Raw genomic sequence first — 27,789 nt, forward strand, 5'->3', positions numbered from 1 at the left:
GAGTGCTTCACTGTTGGAGGGATTGTACTGAGGGAGTGCTCCACTGCCGGAGGGATTGTACTGAGGGAGTGCTCCACTGCCGGAGGGATTGCACTGAGGGATTGCGCCACTACCGGAGGGATTGTACTGAGGGACTGCTCCACTGCCGGAGGGATTGTACTGAGGGAATGCTCCACTGTTGGAGGGATTGTACTGAGGGACTGCTCCACTGCCGGAGGGATTGTACTGAGGGAGTGCTCCACTGCCAGAGGGATTGTACTGAGGGAGTGCTCCACTGCCGGAGGGATTGTACTGAGGGATTGCTCCACTGCCGGAGGGATTGTACTGAGGGAGTGCTTCACTGTTGGAGGGACAGTACTGAGGGAGCACTGCATTACTGGGGGGCCATTACTCAGCGAGCGCTGCACTACCGGATGGACAATACTGAGGGAGTGCTGAACTACTGCAGGAATCGTACTGAGGGAACGCTCCACTACATGAGGGGCAGTACTGAGGGAGTGCTCCACTGCTGGAGGGACAGTACTGAGGAAGCACTGCATTACCGGAGGGACAGTACTGAGGGAGCACTTCACTATTGGAGGGACAGTAGAGGGAATGCTGCATTACACAGTCAGAGGGTGCTGCATTACACAGTCAGAGGGTATAACTGCAGGTATGCTGTACTGTTTGGTGGATTGGGTTGCTAATTGTGATTCAATGAATCCTGGACGTTTCATCATGACTTGCCCTCACACTCCAGCCATTAGTCAGCCATCACATCCATCTTTATGACCCATGCTTTCTAAAAAAAAGACACATCACCCAATTGGATGATGCTTGGCTGTCAGCCTTTCCCCCCCTATTTTCAAAATGTTATATCTGGTCAAGAAAAATGTTCGAAGAAAATTAAAAAAAATATTTTCCATTGTCCTATGATTTTTCTTTAGGCTTGCACACAGCAGTATCCTGGAGATTGATCTTCAATTCCTAGAGACCCCAGATCACTCCTGAAGGGTTGTCAATCCTAGGAGGGGTAGTACTGAGGCATTGCTGCACTGTTGGAGGGGTAGTACTGAAAGTCAGATGTGTGTTTCTACATCCTGCCTTATCTGGCCCTCTGCCCAGTTCCAGCCGCGGGCTTATATAGTCTGTAGTTCTGGATGGCCTGTCCTGCTGGTCATCAAACTCCTATCTTGCCCTGATTTATCTTGTCAAAGGTGCAATGTTGTTAATTGATTCTCACTGCTCCTAACTTGAACATTTGTCTCCCAAGTGTTGTACAACAGAACAAGGAGAAATTAAAGCAACAAGGGTTTAGGAGTCAAAATGCACTACCTGTTAGGGGCGTGTATACAGATGGAATAGTTCCCTGCAAAAGGGAATCCAATTAATACTTAGAGAAAATATTGGACGGCATTGTGGCACAATGGTTAGCACTGCTACCTCACAGCACCAGAGACCAGGGTTTGATTCAGGTCTTGGGTGACTGTTTGTGTAGAGTTTGCATATTCTTCCCGTGTCTGTAATGGTTTCCTCCCAGTCCAAAGATGTGCAGCTTAGATGGATTGGTTATGCTAAATTGCTCCTAGGTGATGTTACAGGGATTGGGCCCAGGTAGGGTGCTCTTTCAGAGGGTCGGTGCAGACTCAATGGGCCGAATGGCCTCCTTCTGCACTGTAGAGATTTGTTTGACTATGTTATGGGGAAGGAACCATATTTACAAGATTAATCTTGGGAGTGAACTGGTGCAGGTTTCTTCGGCTGAATGGCCTCCTCTGTCCTATGACACAGTTGACTGCACCATTCACCGCCAGTGTTTCTTGACCATCAAACAACTGGTTGGCATTGTACTTGCCTAGTTTCATTCTTATCGAATCATGGCCACAGAATAATCTACAATGGTTTCTCTTCCTGCTGCAGTTACCTCTCTGGTGTTTCCCCAAGGATATATCATTGGCCCATGATGCACGATCAATCACTACTGAAACGAGATTGTAGTCCAATTGAAGGCTTTAATGAACAAGTAGTTACCCCAGCAGCTTCGGTACAGAATGACTGCTGTGGATGAAACACAGACTCTTATGCTCCGCCTACTGGGCAGAACCATCAGGCAGGTTCTACCACTCATACTACAGTATAAGGTACATCCCACCTTGGTACCGCGATACCCCTAATATAGCCTACCACAGCCCACTCATGTTTCCTGTCTACATTGCTGCCCTCAGTGTCATCACTTCAAAACATCGCATTGGCTTCAACATTATGATGACACACCCAGCTCTATATCACCTTCACCCCTCAACCCGTCCACTGTCTTTCAACCATCAGACTACTTGTCCGATATTCAGTAGTGCATGAGCAGACATTTTCTCCAGGCAGCACGGTAGCATGGTGGTTAGCATAAATGCTTCACAGCTCCAGGGTCCCAGGTTCAGTTCCCGGCTGGGTCACTGTCTGTGCGGAGTCTGCACGTCCTCCCCGTGTGTGCGTGGGTTTCCTCCGGGTGCTCCGGTTTCCTCCCACAGTCCAAAGATGTGCGGGTTAGGTGGATTGGCCATGCTAAATTGCCCGTAGTGTCCTAAAAAGTAAGGTTAAGGGGGGGTTGTTGGGTTACGGGTATAGGCTGGATACGTGGGTTTGAGTAGGGTGATCATTGCTCGGCACAACATCGAGGGCCGAAGGGCCTGTTCTGTGCTGTACTGTTCTATATTCTAAATACTCGGGAGACCATGCCTGGTCCTGGTCACAACCTTCTCTCTGCCCACCAATTCTAACCCTCTCCCTAGTTCAGACTGAACCAGACTGTTCACAGCCTGGGTGTCACATTTGACCCAGAGATGATCACCCTTCCATATTAGTGACCCATCACCTATTTCTATCTTCATAACGTTGGCTGACTTTGCCCACCTCAGTTCATCCATTGCTGAAACCCTCAACTACGCCCTTTAAGATATCGATACTTGACTATTTCAGTGCCTTCCTGATGAATCTCTGTCCTCCATAAACTTGAGGTCATCAAAAGTCTGCAGCCCCTAATATTAACTTGTACCGAGTTCCGTTTACCTATCATCCTTGTACTCGCTGAGTTGTGTTGGCTGCCAGTTAAGCAAGGCCTCAATTTTATAACGCTCACCCTTGTTTGTAATCCCTCCATGGCCTGTCCTCCCTTACTCTGTAATCTCCTTCAGCTGGCCAACCCTCAGATATATCTGCAATTCTCTACTTCTGACTACTTGAACATCCCTGATTTTAACCATTACATTTTTAGTGGCTGTAATTTCAGTTGCTGAGCTCTGAAACTCATTTCCTAAGCCTCTCTTGTCTCTTTTAAGAGGCTCCTTAAAACCTACCGTTTTGACTGTTAGCTGCACAGCATAGAGATGAGGCAGTATAATTCTCTAGGGTTAGGTCAATGATCTGGCAATACATTTTGACACTAAGGACAATTGTAATTCCAGATTTTTGAATGGTTTATGATCAGAATTTTAATTCTCGAGTGTAAGTGTAAAATGCAGGATTCCCTAAATTCAGGTGTAGTACATTGACATCCTGCTGTGAAGTGACCTGTCTATAGGAATAGGAACATGTTTCTTTCTGGGCGATATTCAACATTAACCCAAATCAAATCTCTGCTTAACCTGTAAGAAGCATTAAAAAAAAACAGCTTGGAGAAATATACAGGTATACATCTCAAAACTGGTAACCTCAGGAGCCAGGCCGTGCGTGATTTCAGACCTTGCTGCGTTTCGAGTTAAGTGGTTTGGGGCCAAACTGGGTCAGGCGAGGTCAAGGGTCGCACAGGAACAGACTGGCATGCAAGTGGCAAAGGTGATAGCTACTCCAGAGCCACATCGCGCCAATGCAGCGCCCAGCTGAATTGTCCAGGTAAATTAATGTTTTGTATTTTACTCAATTAAAATTGGTGCAAGGCACAATGCTGAAAATGTCCAGTTTTCAGAAAATTCTGTTTTTTAGGACAGCCAAATTTGAAACACTGTACTGCCATTGAAAATCAATCTGTCCTTGGTGTTATCTAGAATGATTAAAACTATAATACCCTGCATTTATTCAGCAGCATTGATACTGAACAGAATCTCCAGTTGTTTTGTCGGAGCATTATAGCAAGCCAAAGTAGATATTAGGAGGAATAACAAAAAACTGGATCGGTGCAGCTGGTTTTAAAGGAGGGTCTTGAAGGAGCTGAGTGAGGTGGACAGGAGAAAAGAACAGAATTCCAGAGCTTTGGGCCTGGACGGCTCAATTCATGGCCGTCAATAGTGAAGTAAAGGAGGCCTGGGGAAATCTTAAGAGTTGGAGGAGCAAAGTTCTTGGAGGATAATAAAGCTGGAGGTAGTTACAGATATTGGGAAGGGGGAGGGGCATGATGGAATTTGAATGACAATGGTTTTTCTTTTCCCAATGTTTAACTCGAGGAAATTGTGGCTCATCCAGGACCAGGTTTGGATTAGCAAGTTGACAATTAAGAGGCAGCAGAAAGCCCAAGCAGTGATGGAGAGATGGAGCTGGGTGTTGTCAGTGTACATGTGGAACCCGATGCCACATCTTTGGATTATAAATAACAGTGTATAGGTAAAGGATAGGAGGTGATTGAGGATAGATTGTTGGGCAATTCCAGGGGTAATGGTGCAGAGGTGGAAGGAGATCCCATTTCTTGAGATGCTCTGGCTACAATTGTATAGGTAAGAGTGGAATGAAGTAAAGGCAGTTCCTGTTCAGCTAGAAAATAGAGGCACCACGGTGGGGAATAACATGTTTGACCATATCAAAGGCTGAAGAGTGGCCAAGAAGGCCAAGGAAGGTTAGCACACCTCGGTGACAGATATGGAAGCTGTCAATGATTAGGGTCGTTTCAGTGCAGGCACAAAACTAAGTGAGGCCATTGAAACATCAAGTTGCAGGAAAGATGAGCACAAACTTGGGAGGTGACCGCACATTCAGGAAATCTAGGAGAAAATGGAGGTTGGAAATGGGGCAGTAGATGACAAAGATAGTCAAGATAGGAACCATACCTAGGGAAATAACCAGGGTAGGAAAGAGAAAGAGTGACTACTGGGAGCAAAGACAAAGATGAAAAGTGACTGAAATGATTGAGACATGGCGGCTTTATGGTGAATAAAGGGTTGAAACTGGTATTAAGGGCCATCAGCAGGAGAACTGTAAAACAATACGATTTGTGACATATCTCTCAATTTACTATTACCACCAAGCCAAAGGATCAAGCCTCGCTCAACGAGCAGTGTACAAGAGCATGCCAGAAACAGCACCATGCATAATCAAAAATGAAGTGCCAAGCTGGTGAAGCTACAACACAGGACTAGATGTGTGTTGAACAGTGGATTAGCGAAGTCATCACGCAACCAAAGCATCAGATCCAAGTTCTGCAGTCCTGCCACATCAACTTGCGTATGTTGACAGAAAATGAAAGAACAAGAGGTGAAACCTCCATGGATATCCTATCCAGAATGATGGCAGAGCTCAACAAGAGAATGCAAAAGACAAAGAAAAATTTTCAACCATCTTTGGCTGGAAACACACTGGCTGATCCATTTCTGCCTCCTATTGAGGTCTCCAGCATCACAGGTGCCAGTCTATAGCTAATTCAATACACGCCAAGTGATATTAGAAAACGCTGAGCATGCTGAACACAGCAAAGTCTATTGAGACCAGACAGCATCCCGGCTGTAATAAAGATTTGCATTGCAGGACTAGATGTGCCTTGAGCCAACCTGTTCCAGTACAGCTACAACACTAGCATCCATCTAACAAAGTGGCACATTGCTTAGGTATGCCCTGTTCGCAAAAAGGCGGGATTGGATATATCATGCCACTTATTGCCCCATCGTCCTCCTCTTAAAGTGATGGACGGGGTTATCAGTAGTGCTATTAAGTAGCCCTTATTCAACAAATGACTAACTTGCCGATGCGCAATTTGGGTTCTGCCAGACTCAGCTGGCTCTTTTTATTGCCTTGGTCCAAACTAGGGCTGAACTCAAGAGGTAAGGTGCAAGTCGCTGTCCTTCATATTATGGCAACATTTAAATGAGTGTGGCATCAAGAAACCCTAGTGAAACTGAAATCAACTGTAATGAGGGGGAAAACATTCCACTGGCTGAAATTATAGGGAAGGTAGTTGGTGATTACTGAAGGCCAATCATCTCAACACAAGGACATCACTTCAGGAGTTCCTCAGGCCAGTGTCATCGCACAACCATCTTCAGCCGCTTCATCAATGATCTTCCCTCCATCACAAGATCAGAAGTGGTATGTTCGTTGATGATTAGAGTGTTCAGTTCCATTCGCAACTCCTCTGGTAATGAAGTCGTCTGTGCCTGCATGTAGCAAGTTCAGATCAGCGGCAAATAATGCAAGCCACACAAGTTCCCTCTCAAACAAAAAAAACCTAATCATGACATTCAACTGCATTATCTTTGTCAATTCCTCCATCAACAACGTCCTGGGCATTACCATTGGCCAGACCTTTAACTGGACCAGCTATATAATTAACATGGCTACAAGGGTAGGTCATAAACTAGATATTTTTAGCAAGTGATTCACCTACTGATTCCTCAAAGCCTTTCAATGATCGACAAGCTAAAAGTCAGAGCTATGATGAAATACTTTCCATTTTCCAGGATGAGTGTAGTTCCAACAATACTTTAAAAGTTTGACATCATCCAGAGTAAAGCAATCTGCTTTAACATAACACCTACACCAGTGGTACACCATGGCTGCAGTGCACATCCTTAATGAGGCACAGCATCACCTCACCAAAATTTCTTCAACAACATCTTCCAAACTCATGACATGTACCATCTAGAAGGGAAAAGATACCAGTTGCTGGTTAAAAGGTATATTTATTCGCTCACAGGATTTGTGCGTTGCTGACTAGGCTAGCATTTATCGCCCACCCCCAGTTGCAGCATGGCATCATGGTAGCACTGTTGCTACACAGCTCCAGGGTCCCAGATTCAATTCCCAGCTTGGATTACTGTCTGTGTGAAGTCTGCACGTTCTCCCTGTGTCTGCATGGGTTTCCTCCGGGTGCTCCGATTTCCTCCCACAAGTCCCGAAAGACTTGCTGTTAGGTACTTTGGACTTCTGAATTCTCCCTCTGTGCACACGAACTGGTGCCGGAATGTGGCGACTAGGGGCTTTTCACAGTAACTTCATTGTAGTGTTAATATAAGCCTACTTGTGACAATAAAGATTATTATTATTGCCCTCAAGAAGGAGATGGTGTGTTGCCTTCTTGAACTGCTGCAGTCCACGTGGTGTAGGTTCATCCAATACACTGTGAGGGACTTCCAGGCTTTTGATTCAACAATAATGAAGAAACAACAATATAATTCCAAGTTAGGATGGTGTGTGGCTCAGAGGGGAATTTGCAGGTGGTGATATTCCCATACATCTGTAGCACTTGTCCTTCTAGGTACCAGGGATTGCAGGTTTGAAAGGTGCAGCCTGGAACACCATCACCTCCAAGTTCCCCTCCAGTTCGCACACCATCCAGACTTGGAAATATAATGTTACTGCTGTATTGTCACTGGGTAAAAATCCTCATACGCTCTACCTAACAGCACTGTGAGAGTACCTTCAGAACACAGGCTTCAGTAACAAAAGAAAGCAGCTCACCACAAGCATCTCATGAGTAACAGGAAAAGGTGCTAAATTTACCAGTGACCCACCCCACATCCCTTGAATGAATTTAAACAAATGCACGCACAGTTGCAAGTTTTGAAATGCATTCGGAAAGTTAGGGAAGTTCTTCCTCAGGCAGATGCAGAATTAAGTCAAGTTGGTAGTGTGATCCAAGTGGTGAGATGCAAGGAAATCATCTTGTCTGTGATCACGATGATGGTGTAGAAGGGTCTTGGGTGATGACAAGGCAATGAATACACCATTCCTTTCATAATAGGTGTGAATATTAGCAATATAATATATTCACCTGAGCCTGAAGGAAGTCCCGTGATTAAATTCCCACTTTTATTTAACGTATTCATTTACACAGGTGAAGACATTGGACACAGCAGCAAAATTGGAAGAAAAGGCAAGGCAAGTTAAAATAAAATTGAAACCATAGAGAATGAGGAGCGCTGGGACTGAGGGAGGAAAGAAACAAGTGTACTGCAATGAAAAAATGAGAGGGTGGTGCAGTGAAGAACAAGAATTTTGGAGAGGTGCAACAGGTAAGTGAGATGAAGTGTTCAGTGGGGGAAATTGTGCCAACGTACAGGCAGGCAAGGGGAGGGAGCAAGAGACCAAGGTGTGGTTTTGTGATCAAGGCCACAAATCACAGCAGTGGGGGCAAGGAGAATTCAGTAAGCAGCAACTTTTTGTCAAATATTTAGTCAATATATTTAGTACTCCCTATACACACACATACGACTATGGCAAGATTTAACTGCAATTCGATCTCTACATTTGGGGATGGTTCGTCTGTGGTGGGTCGTATCTCAAACAATGATGAATCAGACTAAAGAGGGAGATAGATCACTTGGTTGCATGGCGTACAAAAAACAACCTTTAAATGTCGGCAAGTTCAAGGAACTGATCATCGACTTCAGGAAGCGTAGCACAACAACCCCCCGTCTACATCAATGGCTCCAAAGTGAAGATGATCGACAGCTTTAGGTTCCTGGGGGTCACCATCACCAACAGTCTGTCCTGGTCCACTCACGTTAATGCAACAGTCAAGAAAGCCCAACGTCTCTACTTCCTACAGAAGCTAAAGAAATTCGGCCTGTCTGCATTGACTCTAACAAACTTCGACAGATTTGCCGTAGAGAGCATTCTATCCAGCTGCATTACAGCTTAGTATGGCAACTGCTCGACCCAAAATCGCAAGAAACTGCAGAGCGTGATGAACTCAGCCCAACGCATCAAATGAGCTTGCCAGCATCACACTGATTTTGTCTATGCCTCCTGTTGCCTCAGGAAGGCAGACAGCATTGTCAGAGACCCATCCCAGACCCTTCCATCAGACAGAAGATACAGAAGTCTGAACACCTGCACACCTAGACCTAGGAACAGCTTCTTTCCCACAGCTACTAGACTCAACGACTCCCCCTTGGACTGATCTGTTCCCTGTAAGAACACTAATCACGACACCCTATGCTGCTCTTGCTCATGTATTTGCTTTGTTTGGCCTTTGTTCCGCACTGTAACCAATTACTTATGTGTCAATGTTCTTTGATTATTCTTTTGTCTACTATGTACGTTCCCTTGGCTGCAGAAAAATACTTTTCACTGTACTTCTGTACATGTGCCAATAAACCAATCAATCAAGCCATGATGTCAAATTAAATTGTCCACAATATGGTCGTGGATGACAAGGGCTATGTTCTCCAGTCAGTTCTGAAGGAAAATGCAGAAAAGGGGCAGTGTGTAGAGTATTTAGAAATCCCTACATACTAAGTGACATATAAAGTACATCCAAGTTGGATTGTGTGGAGGAAGCCAGTCATGGTTGGGTGACCGGCATTAGACATGGTTGGGTGACTGGCCCTCGACATGTTCCAACATTTTAAAAAATCCTCTTCGGGTGCCAGTCACTAGCTCCCTTCCTCAGGTATCCCCTGTTCCCTGAAAGGGACTCTGGCCGTCAGTGAGCCTCACCTTATTCTTCGAGCTGTGGTCCTGTTCCCAGTCGGGGGACTAAGGCAGGCGAGAAAGAGTAATTTCATCCCGAGCTACTGACGGAGGCCACGCAAGCAGCAATTAACCCACCCCAGCCCAGTCAATCTCTGGCACCAACTGTCAGCCCAGGCCCGAGGCCTAGAGCCCAGCTGCCCGCCCCCGTCCCACCCACCCTGGGCAGCTTTCCAGTTTCGGCGGGGAAATCAGACAGCTAGCTCAGCCTCCCAGCCCCATCACCGCATTGGCTTGAGAACAGGTGGGAACCAGAGTCAATCAATCAATTCATTGGGGAGCGCCGCCACCCCCCTCCCCATGACATCAGCCCGCCGATGGGATTGGCAGCCCGTCCGTCCAATCGGAGATCGGGCTTCCGCTGAGCTTCCGGTTGATTGGGTTACCCTCTTCGGGGCTTTCACCAATGGACGTTGAGTGAGTGAGGTGGCCGCTGATTGGTCATTGGATACAGTTCCGACCAATCGGTGAACTGACAGGTGTGGAGGGCGGGCGAAGGCTGACCAATGGACGTAGAGAGAGAGGTTCCAGCCAATCGATGCAGAGAGAAGGGGTGGCGCGGCTGGCCAATAAGCGCAGGGTGTGAGATCCTGACCAATAGACGCAGTGCGAAGGCAGATCACGGTTATGAGGCTGGGAGGTGGTGACCCCAGTCTGGGCCCTGGCCCAGTCCAGCCCTGTGTCTGCGGCCACAGTGTTGAGGCAGGGTTTGTTGCTCATGACGATGTGTTTTTTTTCAAACACCAGCCTAACCGCCGGCCGGCAGGAGTGAGGTTCCAGCGACCACGGAGTTCAGAAGAAGTCAAAAGTTTTCACCGCGGCGATGGAGGGCGGTCAGGATGATGAAAGGACCCCCCTGCTGCCGGACAGCCGAGCGGCCGCCAAGCCTCCAGCTTCAGCCTTCGAGGGCAGGCGGCTGGCCTGCGCCGCCGTGCTGCTCACCGAGTCCCTGGAAAGGGTGGCGTTTTACGGCATCACCTGCGGCCTGGTGCTTTTCCTCAACAGCGAGCCGTACGACTGGCTGGGGCCGCAGTCGGGCCAGACTCTGCTGCTTTTCATGGGCATCAGTTACTTCATCTCGCCGTTCGGAGGCTGGCTGGCCGACGCCTGCCTGGGCAGGTTCCCCACCATCCTCCTGAGTATGATCCTCTACCTGGCCGGCATGATGATCTTCCCTTTCATTTCATGGGACCGGTCCCGCCGCCACCTCTGTGGAGAGCTGGAACTCTATCCTATCCTGGACCCCCAGTGTATTAATAACAGCTCCAGCGCTTGTTCACTTGACCGGAATAGTTATTGCACACCAGCCATCTATTCAGGACTGGTGCTCGTCGCCCTTGGTGTAGGGTCTGTGAAGGCAAATATAACTCCTTTTGGCGCTGATCAGGTACGGTATAGTTTTCTAGAGTTAATGGTGTCACAAGTAGGCTTACATTAACACAATGAAGTTACTTTGAAAATCCTCTCGTCACCGAATTAATAATGTCCAATTCACCTAACGAGCACGTCTTTCGGGAGGAGAGTATTAGGAGGAAACCGGAGCACCCGAAGGAAACCTGCGCAGACACGGGAGAATGTGTATACCTCTCACAGACAATGACCCAAGGTTCACAAACTTTGCTTAAATCATTGATTTGATCAAGACCTCTTCGATAAGGACACCTCTGTAACCTCTACAGCCCTCTTGACATCAGATTGTCCCTCCAATTTTGGTTTCTTGTGCACCTTATTTTTAAATACCGCATGCTTTCATCAGTCTTAGTTCAAAGCTCTTGACTTCCCTCCCAAAACTTCTACTCTTGATCCTCCCCCCAACCACCCCCTTTAGAACAAAGAAAAGTACAGCACAGGAACAGGCCCTTCGGCCCTCCAAGCCTGCGCTGACCATGCTGCCCGTCTAAACTACAATCTTCTACGCTTCTGGGGTCTGTATCCCACTATTCCCATACTAATAATGTATTTGTCAAGATGCCCCTTAAACGTCACTATCGTCCCTGTTTCCACCACCACCTCCGGCAGAGTTCCCACTACCGTCTGTGTAATCTTCTCTAAACCTTGACCCTTGCACCTTAAACCTATGCTCCCTAGTAATTGACCCCTCTACCCTGGGAAAAAGATTCTGACTATCCACTCTATCTATGCCCCTCATAATTTTGTAGACCTCTATCAGGTCGCCCTTCAACCTTCTTTGTTCCAGTGAGAACAAACCAAGTTTATTCAACCTCTCCTCATAGCTAATGCCCTCCATACGAGGCAACATCCTGGAAAATCTCTTCTGCACCCCCTCCAAAGCCTCCACATCCTTCTGGTAGTGTGGCGACCAGAATTGAACACTGTACTCCAAGTGTGGCCTAAATTAAGGTTCGATACAGCTGCAACATGACTTGCAAATTTCTTTACTCAAGGCCCTGGCCAATGAAGGCAAGCATGCCGTATGCCTTCTTGACTACCTTCTCCACCTGTGTTGCCCCTTTCAGTGACCTGTGGACCTGTACACCTAGATCTCTCTGACTGTCAATACTCTTGAGGGTTCTCCCATTCACTGTATATTCCCTACCGGTATTAGACCTACCTCTCTTAATAGCTCCTTGTGTGACTTGGTGTCAGACTTTGTTTGATAATGCTCTTGCGGGACGGTTAACTATGTTAAGACACTGGATAAATGAAGTTATTGTTTTCATTACTATCCTAGTCCAAACTATAATTGCTGTGCTGTCATAAAGAATCAGGGCCACTTGACTGAAGATAATCAAAAAGAAGTTACCAATTTCATTTTAATTCAGAAACTTGTTCTACTTAAAAATAATTGAATACTTTTAATATGGAGTCTGTGATTTTCCAACATTATCTTATCTGTTGCTGCACTCGCCCTAAAGCCATCAGATAATTCCATGGGGTATTAAGGACATGATTTTGGGGAAGTTTTTTAGAATGCACTAATCTTATGATTGTCATGTGCTCAACTTATTTGTCATATGTTCCAACTTCCTTGCATGCAAGCAAACAGTAAGAGGGACTCTTTGTTTATTCAATGAATCAGATGACTTAAGATCTGCATTTTGGATGGATAAATTCATGATTTCAAGATTATGTCTTGCACTTCTTGGGGGGAAGATGAATCAGCACTAGGGAAGTTGTGCAACATTGCTTCTGGGTTAAACATTAGTTTAGTACTTGGGCCTGAAATTCTGGAGTGTTTTCTTCTCGGTTTGTTTCATGAACTCCAGGTATTATGCCATGTGGCTGAGCCTGAGAATACCTGTACCTGTGTTAAATCAGGGTTGTAGCATTTGCCCAGACCTACAACTCACTCATCCGGCCTCAGGACTCACAAGTTTGATCTGATCCTGTGCCAGGTTCTATATCATTTTTTAAAAAAAAAGCAAATTACTGCAGATGCTGGAATCTGGAACCAAAAGAGAAAATGCTAGAAAATCTCAGCAGATCTGGCAGCATCTGTAGGGAGAGAAAGGAGCTAACGTTTTGAGTCCAGGTGATCCTTTGCCAAAGCTCAACAAAGCTTTGACAAAGGGTCATCTGGACTTGAAATGTTCACTCAGGAAAAAGATAATATTGTGGAGGAGAATGCTGAGACCCAGGCTATTAGAATAGATGGCATTGAGGTGAGTAGGGAAGAAGTGTTGGCAATTCTGGACAAGGTGAAAATAGATAAATCCCCGGGGCCTGATGGGATTATCCTAGGATTCTCTGGGAAGCCAGGGAAGAGATTGCTGAGCCTTTGGCTTTGATTTTTAGGTCATCATTGGCTACAGGAATAGTGCCAGAGGACTGGAGGATAGCAAATGTGGTCCCTTTGTTCAAGAAGGGGAGTAGAGATAACCCCGGTAACTATAGGCCGGTGAGCCTAACATCTGTGGTGGGTAAAGTCTTGGAGAGGATTATAAAAGATACGATTTATAATCATCTAGATAGGAATAATATGATTAGGGATAGTCAGCATGGTTTTGTGAAGGGTAGGTCATGCCTCACAAACCTTATCGAGTTCTTTGAGAAGGTGACTGAACAGGTGGACGAGGGTAAAGCAGTTGATGTGGTGTATATGGATTTCAGTAAAGCGTTTGATAAGGTTCCCCACGGTCGGCTATTGCAGAAAATACGGAGGCTGGGGATTGAGGGTGATTTAGAGATGTGGATCAGAAATTGGCTAGTTGAAAGAAGACAGAGAGTGGTAGTTGATGGGAAATGTTCAGAATGGAGTTCAGTTACGAGTGGCGTACCACAAGGATCTGTTCTGGGGCCGTTGCTGTTTGTCATTTTTATAAATGACCTAGAGGAGGGAGCAGAAGGATGGGTAAGTAAATTTGCAGACGACACTAAAGTCGGTGGAGTTGTAGACAGTGCGGAAGGATGTTGCAGGTTACAGAGGGACATAGATAAGCTGCAGAGCTGGGCTGAGAGGTGGCAAATGGAGTTTAATGTAGAGAAGTGTGAGGTGATTCACTTTGGAAAGAATAACAGGAATGCGGAATATTTGGCTAATGGTAAAATTCTTGGTAGTGTGGATGAGCAGAGGGATCTCGGTGTCCATGTACATAGATCCCTGAAAGTTGCCACCCAGGTTGATAGGGTTGTGAAGAAGGCCTATGGTGTGATGGCCTTTATTGGTAGAGGGATTGAGTTCCGGAGCCATGAGGTCATGTTGCAGTTGTACAAACTCTAGTACGGCCGCATTTGGAGTATTGCGTACAGTTCTGGTCGCCCCATTATAGGAAGGACGTAGAAGCTTTGGAACGGGTGCAGAGGAGATTTACCAGGATGTTGCCTGGTATGGAGGGAAAATCTTATGAGGAAAGGCTGATGGACTTGAGGTTGTTTTCGTTAGAGAGAAGAAGGTTAAGAGGTGACCTAATAGAGGCATACAAAATGATCAGAGGGTTAGATAGGGTGGACAGCGAGAGCCTTCTCCCGCGGATGGAGGTGGCTATCACGAGGGGACATAGCCTTAAATTGAAGGGTAGTAGATATAGGTCAGAGGTGGGTTTTTTACGCAAAGAGTGGTGAGGCCGTGGAATGCCCTACCTGCAACAGTAGTGAACTCGCCAACATTGAGGGCATTTAAAAGTTTATTGGATAAGCATATGGATGATAAGGGCATAGTGTAGGTTAGATGGCCTTTAGTTTTTTTTCCATGTCGGTGCAACATTGAGGGCCGAAGGGCCTGTACTGCGCTGTATCGTTCTATGTTCTATGTTCCGGTTTCCTCCCACAAGTCCTGAAAGACGTGCTATTAGGTAATTTGGACATCCTGAATTCTCCCTCTGTACCCGAACAGGCGCCAGAATGTGGCGACTAGGTGGATTTCACAGCAATTTCATTGCAGTGTTAATGTAAGCCTACTTGTGACAATAAAGATTATTATAAAGGAATGCTGCACTGCTTTGAATCAGATCTTAAACGAGTGCCTTTGGTGGAAATAACATTTCTGATGGCACGATTTTTAAAAGGAGAGTTCTCCCCAGTGTCCTGCTAATCACATTATCACCTCACTAAAAACACATTATTTGGTCATTCGTATTGCTGTTTGTGGGAGCTTGCAATGCACAAAATTAGCTGTCACACTTTTACATTAGAACAGCGTCTACACTTTAAAGTACTTTGGGTTCTGAAGAGCTTTAGGAAGTTCTGAGGCTATGGAAAAGTACAGTATTTTCTCATCTTGCTTCAAGCATGACTAAGGAAAGAATATGCCCATTACAAATCAAAAAACTAACCTGTGTATGGGGGTGGCAATGGCATGGTTTTTGATGTGTATGTTGCGTTCCTCTTTGCAAAGAGAGGGGGAGGGCGCGATGCAGAATGTCCTGAAGAAGAGTGTGAAATATTGGATGGGATAATACAGAGAGGAAATGTTAGAGTATCATTGAAATTGGATAAATCACCACTCCTGGATGAAACCTATCTTAACTTCTGAAGAGAACAAGTGAGGAAGTAGCGGAGTCTCTGGCCATCATTTTCTAAACCTTGGCTACAGGTCTGGTGGTGGAAGACTGGATAGTTGCTCATATTTTTACTAAGGGCAGCACTGTTAGCATTGTGGTTAGCACTGTGGCTTCACAGCGCCAGGGTCCCAGGTTCAATTCCCCACTGGGTCACTGTCTGTGAGGAGTCTGCACGTTCTCCTTGTGTCTGCGTGGGTTTCCTACGGGTGCTCCGGTTTACTCCCACAGTCCAAAGACGTGCCGGTTAGATGGATTGGCCATGCTAAAATTGCCCGTAGTGTCCAAAAAAAAAAGGTTAGGAGTGGTTATTGGGTTGGGGGATTGGGTGGAAGTGAGAGCTTAAGTGGGTACGGTGCAGACCCGATAGGCTGAATGGCCTCCTGCACTGTATGTTCTAAGGGAGGAAAGGATAGATTAAGTATGGGCCAATCCGTCTAACCTTGGTGGTGTGCAAATTATTGGAACAAATTCTGAGGAGAAGTATGAATTGTCATTTAAGAAAGCAAGGGTTAAGCCAGCACTGTCAGCATGGATTTGTTAAATGTTGGTTTTGTCTGGCAAACTTGATATTAAATTTTTGCAGAGATAACAGAGTGACATGGAGGTCATGTTTGAAGTAACCTTTATGGATTTTAGCAAGTTTTTTGACAAAGACATATGACAGTCTGGACAGAAAGCAAAAGCCCAGGATCCAAGGCAAAGTGGCAAGTTAAATACAAAATTGTCTGTCTCACTTTGTTCATGCAGTGCCTTTCATGAAAGAGCAGCCTCAAGTGCTTTTGAAGTGAAATACTTCAGAAGAGCAGTCAGTGTTAATGTGGGAAGCCAAACTGGCACACCGCAAGCTCCCACAAGCAACAATGGAATCAGTGACCAGATTCACAGAATTTCCGAAGTGCAGAAGGTGATCATTCAGCCCATCATGTTTGCACTGACTCTGAAAGAACATTCAACCTAATTCCACTCCCATGCCTTATCCTCATAACTTTGCACATTTTTTTCAGATAGCATTACAATTCAATTTTGAATATCACGATCAAATCGGCCTCCAACACCCTTTCAGGAGGGTTGCCCCAGGCTACAACCACCCTCTGGGTGAAAAAACATTTTTCTTTTATCATTTCTATTCTTTTTGTTCATCATTTTGAATCTGTGCTCTCTAGTTCTTGATGTACTCTTGAGAGGAACAATTTCTCACTATTTACCCTGTCCATTCCCTCAGGATCTTGAATACCACTGTCAAGTTTCCTCCGCCTTTTCTCCAAAAAGAACCAGTCCAACCTTTTCCAATCTATCCTCATAGCTCATTATCCCTGGAATCATTCTTGTGAATTTCCTCTGTTATGTTCTCCAATATCTTCACATCCATCCTCAAGTATGGTGCACACTAGACACAGTACTCCAGATGAGGCCTAATTAGTGTTTTATACAAGTTCAACAAGACCTCCTTACTCTTGTATTCAATGCTCCTATTAATAAAACAAAGGATACCATATGGTTTATTGACTGCTCTCTCAACATTCCCTGCCACCTTCAATCATTTATGTGCTTATACACAGAGGTACCCTGAAGGATTTTTCCCTTTAAGACCATAAGACATAGGAGCAGAATTAGGCCACTTGACTCATCGAGTCTGCACCGCCATTTAATCATGGCTGATATTTTTCTCATCCCCATTCTCCTTCCTTCTCCCCATAACCCCTGATTCCCTTATTAATCAAGAACCTATCTATCTGTCTCTTAAAGACACTCGAGTGGTTTGGCCTCTGCGGCAATGATTTCCACAGATTCACCACCCTCTGGTTGAAGAAATCCCTCCTCATCTCTGTTTTAAAGAATCGTCCCTTTAGTCTGAGATGGTGTCCTCTGGTTCTAATTTTTCCTACAAGTGGAAATATCCTCTCCACGCCCACTCTATCCAGGCTCTCACAGTATCCTGTAAGTTTAAATACGATCCACCTTCATCGTTCTAAGCTCCAACGTGTACAGACCCAGAGTCCTCAACTGTTCCTCATATAACAAGGTCTTAATTCCAGGGATCATTCTTGTGAACCTCCTCTGGACCCTTTCCAAGGCCAGCACATCCTGCCTTAGATACGGAGCCCAAAACTGCTCACAATACTCCAAGTGGGGTCTGACCAAAGCTCAATACAGCCTCAGAAATACATCCCTGGTCTTGTACTCTAGCCCTTTCGACATTAATGCTAACATTGCCTTTGCCTTCCTAACTGCCAACTGAACCTCCACGTTAACCTTAAGAGAATCTTGAACTAGGACTCCCAAGTCCCTTTGTGCTTCTGATTTACTAACATTTCCTTGTTTAGAAAATAGTCTATGCCTCCATTCCTCCTTCCAAAGTGCATATAGAACATAGAACGATACAGCGCAGTACAGGCCCTTCGGCCCTCGATGTTGCACCGACATGGAAAAAAACTAAAGGCCATCTAACCTACACTATGCCCTTATCATCCATATGCTTATCCAATAAACTTTTAAATGCCCTCAATGTTGGCGAGTTCACTACTGTTGCAGGTAGGGCATTCAACGGCCTCACCACTCTTTGCGTAAAAAACCCACCTCTGACCTATATCTATTACCCCTCAATTTAAGGCTATGTCCCCTCATGCTAGCCACCTCCATCTGCGGGAGAAGGCTCTCGCTGTCCACCCTATCTAACCCTCTGATCATTTTGTATGCCTCTATTAAGTCACCTCTTAACCACCTTCTCTCTAACGAAAACAACCTCAAGTCCATCAGCCTTTCCTCATAAGATTTTCCCTCCATACCAGGCAACATCCTGGTAAATCTCCTCTGCACCCGTTCCAAAGCTTCCAAGTCCTTCCTATAATGAGGCGACCAGAACTGTACGCAATACTCCAAATGCGGCCGTACTAGAGTTTTATCCAACTGCAACATGACCTCATGGCTCCGGAACTCAATCCCTCTACCAATAAAGGCCAACACACCATAGGCCTTCTTCACAACCCTATCAACCTGGGTGGCAACTTTCAGGGATCTATGTACATGGACACCGAGATCCCTCTGCTCATCCACACTACCAAGAATTTTACCATTAGCCAAATATTCCGCATTCCTGTTATTCTTTCCAAAGTGAATCACCTCACACTTCTCCACATTAAACTCCATTTGCCACCCCTCAGCCCAGCTCTGCAGCTTATCTATGTCCCTCTGTAACCTGCAACATCCTTCCGCACTGTCTACAACTCCACCGACTTTAGTGTCGTCTGCAAATTTACTCCCCCATCCTTCTGCGCCCTCCTCTAGGTCATTTATAAAAATGACAAACAGCAACGGCCCCAGAACAGATCCTTGTGGTACGCCACTCGTAACTGAACTCCATTCTGAACATTTCCCATCAACTACCACTCTGTCTTCTTTCAACTAGCCAATTTCTGATCCACATCTCTAAATCACTCTCAATCCCCAGCCTCTGTATTTTCTGCAATAGCCGACCATGGGGAACCTTATCAAACGCTTTACTGAAATCCATATACACCACATCAACTGCTCTACCCTCGTCTACCTGTTCAGTCACCTTCTCAAAGAACTCGATAAGGTTTGTGAGGCATGACCTACCCTTCACAAAACCATGCTGACTATCCCTAATCATATTATTCCTATCTAGATGATTATAAATCGTATCTCTTATAATCCTCTCCAAGACTTTACCCACAACAGACGTGAGGCTCACCGGCCTATAGTTACCGGGGTTATCTCTACTCTCCTTCTTGAACAAAGGGACCACATTTGCTATCCTCCAGTCCTCTGGCACTATTCCTGTAGCCAATGATGACATAAAAATCAAGGCCAAAGGCTCAGCAATCTCTTCCCTGGCTTCCCAGAGAATCCTAGGATAAATCCCATCAGGCCCCGGGGACTTATCTATTTTCACCTTGTCCAGAATTGCCAACACGTCTTCCCTACGCACCTCAATGCCATCTATTCTAATAGCCTGGGTCTCGGCATTCTCCTCCACAATATTATCTTTTTCCTGAGTGAATACTGACGAAAAGTATTCATTTAGTAATACTTAACCTCAGTTAAGTATTACTTAGTAATGCATAACCTCACACTTTTCCACATTGTATTCCATCTGCCACTACTTTGCCCACTCTACTTGCCTGTCCAAGACCTTATGTTGCCTCCCTGCTTCCTCAGTACTACCTGTCCCTCTGCAGAACTTTGTATCATTTGCAAACTTAGCAACAGTGCCTTCAGTTCCTCCTTCTAGATCGTTAATGTATATTGTGAAAAGTTGTGGTCCCACCACCGGTCTCTGAGGCAAACCACTAGTAACCGGCTGCCATCCTGGAAAAAAACCCTTTATCCCCATTATTTTATACTGCCTCTCCACATTATTCATGCCAAAATGAATCAACTCGCACTTCTCTGCGTTGAACTTCAACTGTCCAATCCACTATTATATTTATGACCTTTTGAAGTTCACGACTATTCTAATCACAATATTTCCAATTTTTGTAACATCGGCAAATTTTAAATCATGCCCTGCACACCACAGTCTCGAGGTCATTAATTGATATGTCAGGAAGAGCAAGGGTCTCACCATTGACCTCTGGGGAACTTCACTACAAACCTTCCTCTGAAAAACAACTCTATCACTACTCTCCTGTCACTAGCCAATTTCCTATGCGAGTGCCTACTTTCTTGTTTATTCCATGAGCTACAATGTTGCTCACAAGTCTTGTGTGGCACCATATGAAATGGCTTTGAAAATCTATATACACCACATCAGCGTTGCTCTTATTAAACTTCTCTGTTGACGCGTCAAAAACTCCAATTTATTTATTTAAACATGATTTTCCCTTCATGAATCCATGTTGGCTTTCTCTAATTATCCTGCGCGTGTCTAAGTGACTATTAATTTTGTCCCACACTAGTTTCTGGAAGTTTCCCTACCACTGAAGTCAAACTCACTGGTCTGTAGTTGCCAGCATTATCTTTGCATAAAGATTTTTGAATAAGCGTACAACATTTGCAATTCTCCAATCCTCCTGTGTTACCAGTGCCTCTGAAATTTCCACATTTGCCTCCCTCAGCATCCTTGGATGCATGCGATCCGGTCCTGGTACCTTTTCAATTTTAAGTAAATATAACCTTTCTAACACCACCATTTCTCAATTGTTAAGTATTTGAGTGTACCAGTTATGCCCCCTCTCGCCTCAGCTTAGGTAGGATATTATAGAATCCCTACGGTGCAGAGGAGGCCGTTCAGCCCATCGAGTCTGCACTGGCCCTTGGAAAAGAGCTTCCTACTTAAACCTCCACCCTCTCCCTGTAACCCAGTAACTCTACTAACCTTTTGGACACAAAGGGAAATTTAGCATAGCCAGTTCACCTAACCTGCACATCTTTGGACTGGGAGGAAACTGGAGCACGCAGACACAGGAGAAAGTGCAAACTCCGCACAATTACCCAAGGCCAGAATTAAACCTGGGTCCCTGTAGCTGTGAGGCAGCAGTGCCACCATGTGCCCAACCTCTTCCTTTGTAAAGACTGATGCAAAGTACTCGTTTATTACCTCCGTTACCTCTTCTGCCTCCACATAGAAGCATCCTCTTTTATCCTTAATCAGCCTGACTTTCCTTTACCATCCTTTTATTATTTACATACTTAAAACCGTGGGATTCCCTTTTATGTTTGCTGCTAGTCTCTTTTTTTTCTTTTGCTCCATCCTTGCCTTTTTAATGAGTTTTTTCAATTCCCTTCTGGCCAACCTGATTCTCCATTGTATTTTCTACTTGTCATACATGTACTACTTCCTTTCCAACTTCACCTCGAACTCTCTTGTCGTCCAGACTGCTCCAAGATTGATTTGACCTTCCGAAGGAAATATACCTTAACATCTCCTGCAATACTGCCTCTTTGAAGGTAGCCCATTGTTCAGCAACCGTCTTTTCCGCCAACATTTGACTCCAACTCGCTCGAGTTGGATGCATTCTTATTGCATCAAAGTTGATTTTCCGTCATATAATTCTCCTTGCTCTGGATTGCCCCATGTCCTAGTCATGACCAACCTAAACCTTGTGATACAATGGTCACTGTTCCTGAAATGCTCTCCCACTGTTATTTGATCCACTTGGACCAACTCATTCCCTCGAAGCAGGTCCGACAATGTTTGCCCTCTTGTTTGACCGGAAATGTACTGCTGCAGAGTTGATTTTCAACACACTACAGGAACTCTTGCCCCTCTTGTACTTTTGCATTATTCCTATTCCAGTCTACATTTGGATAATTGAAGATACCCATTATAATGACTATAATTCCTGCACCTCTCTGTAATTTCTTTGCAAATTTGTTCTTTTACATCCCTTCCGCTAATTTGTTGGCTGTATTCTACACCGATCAACATTATTGCACCTTTTCCATTTGTTTCCTCTAGCCAGAGAGATTCAACATCATCCCTTTCCAGTACTGTAATACCATCTTCAATCAATACGACCTCGCCTCCTTTTTCTACCTTTCTTGCTTCTAATCATAATTACGTTTGTCAACCTGTGCCTGGAGTTCACCAATCTTATTAACCACACTCCACTCATTTACATTAATCCTGGTTTAGGCTTTTTAACTCCCCACCCCCCCTTACTCTGGCCCTCTCTAGTGACTCACCGTACCCTACTCTACTTCTGTCAAACTTTCCAAGTATTCTGTTTACCTTAATACTACTCTCTGATCTATCCTCGTCATCAGTTAATACTTCTCTACTTCCCACTGCCAGTTTTTCTCCTCTCGAGTTCCTTTCCACCCTGCCAATCGAGTTTAAACTCTCCCCACACCACTAGCTAGTCTTTGTGAGAACATTAGTCCCAGTTTGGTTGAGGTGTAAACTGTCCTCCTTGTACAGGCCCCAGAACAAGTCCCAATGCCTCATAAATCTAACACTCTCTCTCTTACTCCTTTCTTCTCCGAACATCGGGACAGGAGTAGGCTCTTCAGCCCCTCAAGCCTGTCCCACTGTTGAATGAGATCATGTGACCTAACTCCGTATATCTGCCTTTGGCACATATTCCTTAATATCTTTGCTTAACAAAAATTTATATCTCTTAATTTAAAATTAACAACTGATCTAGCTTCAACTGCCATTGGTGAGAGAGAGTTCCAAACCTCTACCACCCTTTTGAGTGAAGAGAATGCTTACTATCATCTCTCCTGAACGGTCTAGCCGTAATTTTTCGACAATCCCCCCTAGTTTTAGAACCTCCAACTTGTGGAAATAGTTGATCTTTATCTACCCTGTCTTTTCCTGTTAATATTTTGAATACTTCAATGCAATCACCCCATAACCTCTCAATTCCAGCATCTAATTTGAGTAATCTCTCCTCGTAACTCAACCCTTGTCATCCAAGTATCATCTTGGTAAACCTACGTTGCAGTCCCTCCAAGGTCAATATATTCTTCCTAAAATGTGGTGCCCAGAACTGCTCTCAGTACTCCCAAGTGGGGTCTAACCAGGGTTTTGTATAGCTGCAGCATAACCTCTGTGTCAGTATACTCCAATCCTCTTGATAAAAAGGCTAGCATTTCATTGGCCTTTTTGATTATTTTCTGCACTTGTTCATGGCATTTTAAGGTCCATGCACCTGAACCCTGAAGTCTCTTTGAACATCCACTGTACTTAACATCTTTCCATTTAGGAAGTATTCTGCTCTATCCGATTCGGTCCAAAATGGATAACCTCACACTTGCTTACATTGAATTCCATCTACCACAATTTTGCCCATTCACCTCGTCTCTCATACCTTCTTGCAATTTTATGCCATCATCTAAACTGTTTACAATGCCACCCAACTTTGTACCTCCTGCTTTCCTCTGCCATCACCAAATCTGCTCGGTCCACCAGCACCAGTAGCTAGCTCCTTTTCAACTCCTGGCTCCTCTCTCATTCTGTTTGAACTTGTGATTCCTCTCTCATTCTGTTTGAACTCCTGGCTCCTCTCGTCTCACGCTCTTTTATTGTGTGTTAATTTATTATTTTTCTTTCTTTATAATTGACAAATCCTACGACTCAGGATAAGCCAACTGCTGTTTATAAACCTTACTGATGTGAATTAAAAAGTACAGATACAAATAAATAACCAATTTCAAAGACAAACAAGCAAAGCCAATGGTTACTCACTGCTTTCCCTGTGATTTTCACCAAGCTTTCCCTGTGATTTTTGTTTTAGAATGAGGAAAACGCTTAAAGGTCAGCTCCCATAGTGCACTCCCGCGCTCTGTCTCTCTCTCTCTCTCTCCTCGCTGACTCTTGGCGTGAACCCTTGTGTGCGATTCCTCTCTCTTTCTCTTTCTCATTCTCACTCTCTCTCACTCACACACCTCTCTCTCGCTCACCCATTCTCTCACGCCCTCTTTCTCCCTCGCGCCCTCGCCCCCGCCCTCCCGTCGCACCCTGTCCCCCGCCCCCCCCACTCACCCTCTCCCCCACCCTCTCCCCGCCCCACCGCGCTCTTCCCCCATCCCCCTTCCCTCCCACCTACTCTCTTCCCCCTCCGCCTCCCTCAAGACCCAAAAGAGGTGCTTTTTTGGTGAATTGGACATTCTGAATTGTGCCTCTTGTGTACCCAAACAGGCGCTGAGTGTGGTGACTAAGGGATTTTCACTGTAACTTCATTGCAGTGTTAATGTAAGCCTCCTTGTGACACTAATAAAGATTCTTGCTATTGAGCATGGCAACCGACGGGCAGCACGGTAGCATAGTGGTTAGCACAAATGCTTCACAGCTCCAGGTCCCAGGTTTGAATGCTTGGGTCACTGTCTGTGTGGAGTCTGCACGTTCTCCCCGTGTGTGCTCCGGTTTCCTCCCACAGCGCAAAGATGTGCAGGTTAGGTGAATTGGCCAGGCTAAATTGCCCTCAGGGTCCAAATTGCCCTTAGTGTTAGGTGGGGTTACTGGGTTATGGGGATAGGTTGGAGGTATGGGCTTGGGTAGGGTGCTCATTCCAAGAGCCGGTGCAGACTCGATGGGCCGAATGGCCTCCTTCTGCACTGTAAATTCTATGAAACCTATCAGTTTGGGTTTCAAGAGAAGCCATTGAACCCTTTAGGCGAAAGCAGATTTCCCTCTGCTCCACTGACCACTGTCTAAAGGCGGAAGCTTTTAGACCCTGAATGAACAAGCTGTCTCTCTCGCTCTTACTCGCCTATTTCTGTGAGTCTGTAGCGAAAACCATTACATTCGAAAGAAAAACTAACACCCACCTGATGGCCTAGATTGAGGAAGAAACCAACTGGAATGTGTCCATCTGAAACAAAGACTCATTCTTTTACTTTCATCATTATTTTACACCCCTCTTTCCCGTCTGTGTTTGTTTGTCTGTGTGTGCATGTAGAGGATGGGGTGACTTAAAGGGTGGGGTTAGAGATTAGATTGTGATTAACCAGTTATACTTGTTGCCTTTTTAATTATAGTTACTGTTAATAAAATGTTATTTCTGTTTGAATTGACAAACCTTATGACTACTTATTGTCAGCCGAAGACATCGGTTAGTTTAAAATAAAAGCTAATTTCAACTGTGTTGCGCCTCTGGGTCAAGTGGGGGCACGCACTGGCCCAGGGTGTTGTAACATTCGCTCTCTGCGCTTTTAGCCCCTGCTATCCCTGCTGTCCTCACTGACTTTCGGAGTGTGCTTCCACTCTCACTCCCAGTGCTTTTAGCCCTTTGCTGTCCTCACTGACTCTCGGAGTGAACTCCTGCTCTCGCCCTCCTGCTCTGCGCTTTTAGTCCCCCGCTGTTCTCACAGACCCTCGGAGTGTGGTCCTGCTCTCTCGCTCCTTGCACTTTTAGTCCCCACTGTTCTCACTGACTTTCGGAGTGAACTCCAACTCTCTCTTTCTCTGCATTTGTAGCCCCCACTGTTGTTGCCTACTCTTGAGGGGATGATATGATTTAGAAATTGGTTAAGGGATAAATATTAGGATCCAAGGAGAATTCTGCTGCTTGCAGGAACTTCTGAGAGGATAGATGAAGCCTTGATTGAAGTGTCATCAGAAAGACACCAGCTCCATCAGTGTGGCACACCATCAATACTGTACTGTCAAGCTTGATTATGTGCTTAAGTCTCTGAAATTGGACTTGCACCAATTCCCTTCTGACCCTGCAGTGAGAATGCAACCACTGCGTCAAAGCTAACAGCTTAATGCTTGTCCTGAGGATGTAAAGGAGGAGAATCTGCCAATTGATCCATAAGATTGCAAATTCTAAAGCCATTTTCTTCTATTGTATCGTACTACTTATATAATATTTTATAGTGTTTTGTATTTCAAACATTTTGTGTATGGTGACAGTAAGATGGTTCGTGTGACTGAAATTTTGCTACAGTGACACTGATTTGTTTTTCTGCAACAGGTGAAAGACCGAGGGCCCGAAGCTACTCGTCGTTTTTTCAACTGGTTCTATTGGTCAATTAATTTGGGCGCCATTGTCTCATTGGGTGGCATTTCATATATTCAACAGAATTGTAGCTTTCTCCTCGGATATATTATCCCTACTGTTTGCATGGGGATCTCTTTCCTTACCTTTGCGTGTGGCAAATCAGTCTTCATCTCAAAGCCACCCGATGGCAGTTCCTTCTCTGACCTGTTCAAGATCCTTTTTTACTCCTGCTTTTCAAGAAAACCCAATCGTGAACAAAATCCCAGGTAAAGATTGCATGGTAATCATTAGTATTTTAAACATTATATTTTGAGGATATGCTGTGCGACTAATCCAGTTTGTGCTATTAATTATCTCTTTCTGTTTTTTTGTATTGCATATTATACATATTTGCAACTACAAAGTTTGCGAGAACAGTTCGCACTGAACGGATTTTATGTGGATTTTTAAGACTTGCACCGGTATAATGTTACATCAAGAACTTGCACTCATATACTACCTTGTATCTCAACTGTTCACATTTAAAAGGAAAACATTTTTAGAAGCACAGTTAATGCTGTAACTTCAAAATCCATACTATCGTCCCACTTTACAGCTTATTACAATCCCAGACCAGACCCCAACAGTGGCTCGGATACTGGACCAAAACCCCATTATTTTAGTTTATTTTGTAAGATTGTGCAAAAAGAGTACTTTATTCCAGGAGTGACTGTATAAAGAAATACGGATTTGGTATTTTTAAAACAAAACTTTATTATTAACACAGTATTAATATCTTTAACTTCACACCCGAAAATAGTTTACAGTTGCCCCTTGCATAATATTACTCCACTCGCTATTAACCAAGAAGAAAACATACAGCGCTTAATGCATCCTACATTCCAATGGCACAGAGTAATTTCCAGAACAGATTTGGCTCCTGTTAAAAATGCTGCAGACTCTGGCTCGATGTCTTCAAGAAGCTGTTTCAACTGGTTTATTGGTTTATTTCCGCCTCCCCCCCCCCCCCCCCCCCCCCTCCCGTCCTCTGATACGTCTGCACTGTTTTAAATACTGTTCATTTTTTTTTTGATTATCCTACTGTGAGAACAAAAGACCTTACTTGTGGACTCGTGTTAGCCAGATCAGAAGTTGACTCAAAATCTTTCTCAATGTCTGAATATCTTAGCTCCACCCAGCAATGACATCATCTCCCCAGGCTGAAAACACATTAACTCCCCAGGGACTCCTCCTACTCAAACAACAGTGCAATAGCTCTAGCTTTTGATGGTCAATTTCACCTCTAACTCCTAAAAGCTTTCTGGTGTTGCAAAACCAGATTCTTTTCAAAAGCACCAGGACTGGAGTTAAATACACTCAGGCTTTTAACTCTACTCTTGAATTGCCAAATAATAATCCAATATATCTACAACCCTGCATTCGTCACAAGCTGTTAAACTGCGTTAGGAGTTTCGAACATAAGAAATAGGAGCAGGAGTAGACCATTTGGCCCTTGAGCCTGCTCTGCCATTCAATAAGATTATGGCTGATCTGATTATGGCCTTCGTTCCATTTTTCTGCTTGCCCCCATAACCCTTGACTCTCCTGTCAGTTAAAAATCTGTCCAACTCGGCTTTGGGCATATTCAATGACCCAGGCTCCGCCACTTGCTGGGGAAAATATTCAGACAACTAGCGATTCTCGGAGAAGAAATCCCTCCTCATCACCACCTTAATTGGAAATCCAACTTATTTTGAAACTATGTGACTTCTAGTTCTTGATTCCTGTTG

At 44.8% G+C, this 27,789-nt stretch overlaps 2 protein-coding genes across 5 annotated transcripts in view; one reads left to right on the forward strand and one right to left on the reverse strand.

Moving 5' to 3' along the window:
* The window catches only part of glt1d1 (glycosyltransferase 1 domain containing 1), a 99,973-nt gene extending 90,187 nt beyond the window's left edge, over positions 1–9,786 (reverse strand). For all 4 annotated transcript variants that reach the window (XR_005459834.1, XR_005459835.1, XM_038790251.1 and 1 more), the window contains exon 1: positions 9,616–9,786. Coding sequence is in view for 2 of the 4 variants with exons in the window: in XM_038790251.1 (XP_038646179.1) it covers positions 9,616–9,683 (68 nt within the window). In the remaining 2 variants the exon portion in view is untranslated. The remainder of the gene's footprint in view (positions 1–9,615) is intronic.
* A 469-nt stretch (positions 9,787–10,255) lies between these two features.
* Positions 10,256–27,789, forward strand: part of slc15a4 (solute carrier family 15 member 4) — a 122,665-nt gene continuing 105,131 nt past the window's right edge. Inside the window, exons 1-2 of the mRNA XM_038790263.1 lie at positions 10,256–11,035; positions 25,994–26,286. Coding sequence (XP_038646191.1) covers positions 10,472–11,035; positions 25,994–26,286 — 857 coding nt within the window. The 5' untranslated portion in view covers positions 10,256–10,471. The remainder of the gene's footprint in view (positions 11,036–25,993; positions 26,287–27,789) is intronic.

This window comes from Scyliorhinus canicula, chromosome 1 (assembly GCF_902713615.1).
Source record: "Scyliorhinus canicula chromosome 1, sScyCan1.1, whole genome shotgun sequence".
Lineage (NCBI taxonomy): Eukaryota > Metazoa > Chordata > Chondrichthyes > Carcharhiniformes > Scyliorhinidae > Scyliorhinus > Scyliorhinus canicula.